Raw genomic sequence first — 6,907 nt, forward strand, 5'->3', positions numbered from 1 at the left:
ACAACCGTGCCACCCGGTTTTGAGGCGGCGCGGTCGTGACGTTGTAATGGCAGCCCCCGTGTGGAATGGGCACCACCATTTTGTACGTGCTGAGCACATACTAGGGTTGGAGGCATCCGGAAGGGACGCCCCTTTCTAACCCTAGTACGTGCTGAGCATGTACTTTTATGTCCGTCTGTAATGGGCCAACATGATTAAAACAAAGAATCAAATCAGATCATTCATAAAACAGCATCTTGGATGTTTATTCACAGAGACTACACAGGCACAGAAAATATAAATGCTCATAATCAGTCTACATTTTAAGTACTAAAACATTGACTTTTGTTGGAGCTGAGTCTGGTCTCATTACAGATTCATGAATTATGAACCTATTAAATTCAACTTATAAATCAACCAGTTATAGGTTCCAGTGGCACCCTGCATGAAATATAGCTAATTGAAAATATTATAATCTGATGATATAAGAGATATCATTATATCAAGGGTGGGCTACACATACCTCACTAGATACATAAAGTCCTTAAGGAACCCCTGAATTACCAAATTTGAGCAACAGATGCTGTTGCCACGTTGCAGTGGCAAACCAAGAAACATCATTATAGCAAGCAAAAAATACTGGTTTTACATAATCTTTTTTTCCGTTTGCTGCTGGAATTTGGTTGTAAACCAGGAAACCTGATTAAAACAAGAAGCATATGCTTGTTTTGATAGAATTGGCATCTTCTGCTTTGCCACTACACCACTGGATTTAGCCAAGAGAGAAAAATTGGCTTTTGCAGCCATCAAACCTTCCTACCCTCAGAATGAAGAATTCTACTCTAGTCTTGCTTCTTGTTTCCATCAATATAGCTGGATGTTTCTAAACCTCCACAAAGCACATAAAATCACAATCAAGACTTTGCCATATTCACAAGCTTGATAAACCACAACATAAAGATATAAGTATTATAAACAACTAGTTCAATAATATTGCTATAAAGAAAGAAATGATAGTAGCAGAAACTTCGCTACGGCAAAATGTGTGGGCATCCCTGATAACCTGTCTGTATGGAAAACCTTTTCTTCTATCATTTTCAGTTTTGTATTTTGTTGTAATTTACCACTGGCCACTAAAGATACTACTCACCAAAATACATTTGATATTCATGGATGTGTTTGAGATAGATGTGTTGGAATAAGTGGAATTTTGAGAACACTTTTTTCCTTAACATTTTATCTATATCATTCTTGGCTGAATTTTTTATTCTACTCCCCATTATTCACTGGACAGAACAACTCCACTGTACAGCACTACAGCTCAGTAAAAAATAAAATAAATGTTACGGTCCACTATTGTGGCTTATTTTGCCATGAATTGTGTTACAACACATAGGTTTCAGCCCAAATTAAATTGCACTTTTTCTTTCATCTTCTGCTACTAGGCTGCATCCTTTCCATGAACTGAGGACTTTATCACATCAATTTGTTGCACCACAGCAATCACATTATTGAAGCAAAAGGGAACATACCAATTTGAAAACAATCACTAACACACTTCTCTGCCATTGTGCTATTATGTTGCTTTGGCAATCTATGTCCCTGCACTCTCTCCTCCATACTGCCTCACTAACCTTGTGTTCCTCCCTATGCATGCCCAACACATGCATTACTTTGTTTTTAAATTTTATTTCTGCTACGATTACAGCAAAATGGTAAAATAAAAATAATTAAAAGACATGGAATGGAAGAGGAAAGGAAAACAAAGTAAAAACAATCTCAGCTTACTTGGGAATAGCAAGGGGGGAGGAAGGAGAATCATGCTCACTCACACCACATGATTGCTGGAATATCAGAACTGAAGTGGAAGGGAACTGTTGTAAGAGAGGCATCAGTAGAAAAGCAGAGATATTGAGAGCCCTTGACAGGTTTTTTCCATCAATAAAAAGGCACACTACACCAATGATTGAAATGCAAAGCAGCAACAGGAGAGACATGATGTTGTGCAATGAATGCTGGCCAAAGACACTATTATCATGCTGTAATTGTGATTTATCAACCATGTGTGACAAAACTCCTGCTGAATCAGAACACATGAAGTAATCATGTTGACATACCAGTCGACTACCATACATAGTGGATATTCTTACCTCCAATCATCCTTTGAAAGGTTAGACAAAATATTCATCTCCTCATCATCTTGCAAAAGGCGAAATGCTGCACTAAGGTGGTGGTTTTCTAGTACAGAGCGATCATTATAAAGGATGGCTGTATCTGATCTATAAAGCAAGAAGATTCAATATTTATAAACAGAGATTTGGGTCCATTATCCACAGTGAGAGAATAATTTTGCCTCGCAGTTTAGCATATCTATCAATTATATATTTGTATCAAGAGTATTTCAAAACAAATGGAAGTGGGGATGGAATAATCCCATTCGGTTCAATTTTTATTTACTCCATCAAAAAACAGATGCATATAGATCTCTCATTCCTTTTCTTTAGGTATGAGAGTGTTTCTCTCCTTTTGCTGGTTCTTCCTAATGGCCATCACTTTTTTTACCCAGAATGCATGTGCCTGTTCCTTGTCTTCCCCCACCCTCCCATGCCATTAGCTGCACCTCCAGAGACAGGTGAAGACCCAGGAAATGTGGGGAAGAGGAGGAACAGGTATGCATCTGTTCATCCTCTCTCCCACCCCCAGAAGGCAGAGGTCCCCCCCCCCGCACAAGTCCCATGATAGGGTTTGACATGAGCTTGACATGACAAGAAGAGAAAATATTGAACTGCCTGTAGAGAAGTAGAATAGAACAATGAAGGAAACATAGGCTGAATGGCAACATATACATCATTTTACAGACATAGGACCTACACTTTTGAATCTGTATTTGTTGTCTTCTGCTAACAAGAATTATATAACATGTTGTAACAAGGAGAAGGACGTGAGAGAGACAGAAGAGGGTTGTCCCGGAAAGGGAGAGGCAGCGGTGCTGCAAAGAGATGGGCTCTGATTGGAAACTACAAGGCTCAGCAATCCCTGGGGTGAGAGAAGGGAAGACCCCAGGAGGCAGGCCCTACAAGGGAGGACTGGCAGATAAAAGGGAGAGGCGCTCAAGGAGGAGGGCATGAGCAGAAGAGAAGGCAGTGAGGCCGTTGCATGGAGGGAGAAAAGTCAGCATTCTGGCAAGCTGGTGGGCTTAGCCAAGAGGGGAGAACTTTGCCAGCTAGAGTGGGAAGATTCAGAAGCTGTGAAACGCTTGGGAGAGGACGGTTTCCTGTCGGAGTTTGCCCATCCCCGCTCTCCTGAGAGAGGTTTGAGGTTGGGTTATTGTTCAATGGGAGCATTCCATTGGGACCTTCAGGGGTGTTAATGGCCTGCCCAGGGGGAGAGCCTAGACCCCGAAGAAGACCTGTAAGACCTTACTGCCACTAAGGATTTGAGTGACATAACCCAAGACTGGAACTCTGTGAAGTAACAGTGCCTCCGCTGGTGTTATTAATTCTCTTAAAGGCACTGATCATTATCTTTAAGTTGTTTGGAGTTATTGTCCGCTATGGACCCTGCTAAGAAGTCTGGAGTTGGGGGCGTGCCTTGTGGCCCTGTGACACATGTCTTTCCAGAATTGTTTCTTTTGCTGTTGTTCATTAAGTTAAAAATGGGGCCCATTTGCTCCCAAACTCATTCTGAAATACAAAGCCTATTTCTTCTCAGTATGATATTAATTAAATCATTAATTTTAAGTGAATTGTATGTAGTAGTTTCATTATGCATGAAAATCCCCTTTTGAACATACGGCTTACTGTGAAAATATCCACTTCTTCAAGTCACACTAACACAGCTGTTGGAAGATAAGAGGGGGGTAAGTGCTATATGAAATCTCATTAGAGTGAAATCATGAGGCTGTTACTCAGCTCTTACTCAGTTCACCCCACTCAGTAAAATATTCAAAGCTTTGCACTACAAATCAGAAGATTCTTTTCCCCTCTTCACTATTTGTTCCAAGTGCAAAGGGATCTTGTAGCCCCTTGGAAACTATCTGGGTGAAAGAATTTGTAGCACAAGCTTTCATAAACTTGGTCTACTTCCTCAGATGCATAGAGGTTATTATCTCTATCAAGTTGGACTGTTGCCCTATTCCTTTGCATTTGGAGACTGAGGTTTAAAAATAAATTACACATTCCAAAGGGACTGTAAGTATTCATTTGCAACATCATGCTATACAGTAATCCATTTGTATCTGCGTACTTCAGGTTCTGTTTCCTACGGCAGTGTGACATATGCGCCGCTGCATACATGTGTTTCCATTAAAAACAATGAGGCTCAAATCTGGAGATGCCAAGCCCAAGGATAAGAAAAGTCCACTGTACTAATGACTCAGATGAAACAAATACAGGGAGCCTTTGGTATCTTCTAGGGCAGGGGTAGGCAACCTTTTTGAGCCGGGGGCCGGGTTGCTGTCCCTCAGACAACTGGAGGGCCGAAGCCAAAAAATAAATAATTAAATAATTTTTTAAAAAATTAAATAAATAAACAAACTGGGACAAATATAGGACAACATTTTCAAATGGTGGACACTTTTTTTAAAAAAAGTGGAGGACACGCAAAAAAATTTGTTGATTTTTTAAAAAATGTTAATATAAATGCATGTTTCTGAGGCGTCTATAGACAATTGCCCCCCTTGCCCCTGCGCGCGAGAGGCAAAAGGCCCCGGCGGCAATCAGCGGCAGGACCAGGCTGGGGCCGGTCCCAAGGCCTTGCCGGGCCGCATCCGGCCCACGGGCCGCAGGTTGCCTACCCCTGTTCTAGGGTTTGGTTCCAGGACTCTCTGTGGATATCAAAATCTGTGGATGCTCAAGTCCCATCAAATACAACAGTGTAATAAAGTGGTGTCCCATATATAAAATCATAAAATCAAGGATTTCTTTTGGGAATTTATATATTTTGAATATATTTTCAAACCCTGGATGGTTGAATCCAGGGATACGGAAGCTGTGGATATAGAAGGTCAACTTATTCAACCTTCTCTGTTTCTTCCTCAGTAACAGATTGGTTCAAATACATTTATTTTTTCTGAGTTACTACATCCAAAAAATATCAGACATGGATGTTAGGACTGCCTTCCCCAGTCCTCCAAATGGTTTGGACTACTAACTATAACACTGTTATTTACTGAATCTACTGCTTGGAACTTACAAGTATTCAAAATGTTTGAAACCTACACAGTTGCAGAAGGATCATAGAATCATACACTGGAAGGAGCCTTTTAGGTCACCCAGATTCTAATAGAAGACGCTGACAGTTTTTAATGTATATGTAGCTGTCCTCAAAACAGATTCCATTTCATGTTCCTTATTGTACTCCTCCATTGCAAATTGGAAAAAAAAAATCCTCTCCTGACACCATAATGCTCTATATTTCTCTGTCCCTGCTGCTAGCCATGCTTCTAAAAATTCTCCTCATACAAATTTTAGAGTTCATAATATATTTTCTCGGTTGGTGTTTTTTTGACCATGGGACACATAAATGCTTAGACAGTTGTTGGCCAGCAACTCTGGAACGTTTCCCTTCTTCCCTTCTGTGCTGCTGGAAAGTTTTGAAAAATCCAGATCTGAGAACACCTATGTTCCTACAACATAGGTATTGCGGAAATCTATCACTCATCTATCACTGTACTATTCCTTTTGAAGTGCATCTTGACTCTATTATTTGCTATTATTTGTAAGAAAGGGATTGTGAACTATAAATAGTGGGAATAGTAATCTTGTTTTAACTATTATAGTAGCAATGTGTGTGCACATACATGCACATTTATTCTGTTGTACCTTTGTTAATTCATCAAACATTATCTCTTCTTGCATATTACTGTATACAGTTCTTTTGCCTGTAAAATAGTGCTTTGACTTTAATAGTCTTTGAACATAATAAACATTTTTTCCAGTGGAATGGACTTGTAATAAGAGTAAATCGTTTATGTACATCAAGTGGATATGAGAATACAATATAGATTAGGAATGGTCCCTACAGTTCTTTTATTGGGAAGACAGGATCAACTTTTAACTTATAAATATGAGAGAATTGTCAAAGATGTATTGGTAGCGACATGAATACTAGTGGGAAAATAATGGAAGAAACAACAATTTCCAACAATGAACAGGCTAGAACTTGCCATGCCTAAAATATCATTTAAATAATGCTTAAAATATCATTTCATTATATATATTCATTATATATTTAAGGACAGAGGAGCAGTACAGATGGGTGGTTGGAAGCCGCCCCTTCCTGCTCTGGTTTGTGGCGCAGCAACTGCACACTGAGGCAACAACCCACCTCCTAAAAGAAGCTGCTCTGAGCAGCTTCTTGGAAGGGCCATCATGGGTGCGCTCATGCACCATGATGACACCCCTTATGGCCAGTGTCGTTTGGGTGCTGCATACCACAGACATTATCCTAAAAAAGCCCTCCCTTGACCCCCTGGTTCATAATAATTATCGATCTGTTTCGCTGCTGCCATTTCTGGGAAAGGTGATCGAGAGGGCGGTTGCGATCCAGCTTCAGGCGGTCTTGGATGAAACGGATTATTGGACCCATTTCAAACTGGCTTCCGGGCGGGTTACGGGGTTGAGACGGCCATGGTCGCCCTGGTCGATGATCTCCGTCTGGGCATCGATAGGGGAAGCGTGTCTCTGTTGGTGCTCTTGGACATCTCAGCGGCTTTCGATACCATAGACCATGGTATCCTTCTGGGGCGCCTGGCTGAGGTGGGAATCGGGGGCACTGCGCTCCAGTGGTTCCGGTCCTACCTCTCTGGGAAGTCCCAGATGGTGCAGCTGGGAGACGTGTGCTCCAGTGAGCGGGCCCTTAAAACCGGGGTCCCTCAAGGAGCCATTCTGTCTCCCATGCTATTTAACATCTACATGAAACCGCTGGG

General features: G+C 41.2%; 1 protein-coding gene across 6 annotated transcripts in view; it reads right to left on the bottom strand.

Annotated features, from left to right (window-relative positions):
• The window catches only part of PDE1C (phosphodiesterase 1C), a 274,362-nt gene that overhangs the window by 49,917 nt on the left and 217,538 nt on the right, over nucleotides 1–6,907 (bottom strand). For all 6 annotated transcript variants that reach the window (XR_006104687.1, XM_042475750.1, XM_042475752.1 and 3 more), the window contains one exon: nucleotides 2,130–2,258. Coding sequence is in view for 5 of the 6 variants with exons in the window: in XM_042475750.1 (XP_042331684.1) it covers nucleotides 2,130–2,258 (129 nt within the window). In the remaining variant the exon portion in view is untranslated. The remainder of the gene's footprint in view (nucleotides 1–2,129; nucleotides 2,259–6,907) is intronic.

Source organism: Sceloporus undulatus, chromosome 6 (genome assembly GCF_019175285.1).
Source record: "Sceloporus undulatus isolate JIND9_A2432 ecotype Alabama chromosome 6, SceUnd_v1.1, whole genome shotgun sequence".
Classification (NCBI taxonomy): domain Eukaryota; kingdom Metazoa; phylum Chordata; class Lepidosauria; order Squamata; family Phrynosomatidae; genus Sceloporus; species Sceloporus undulatus.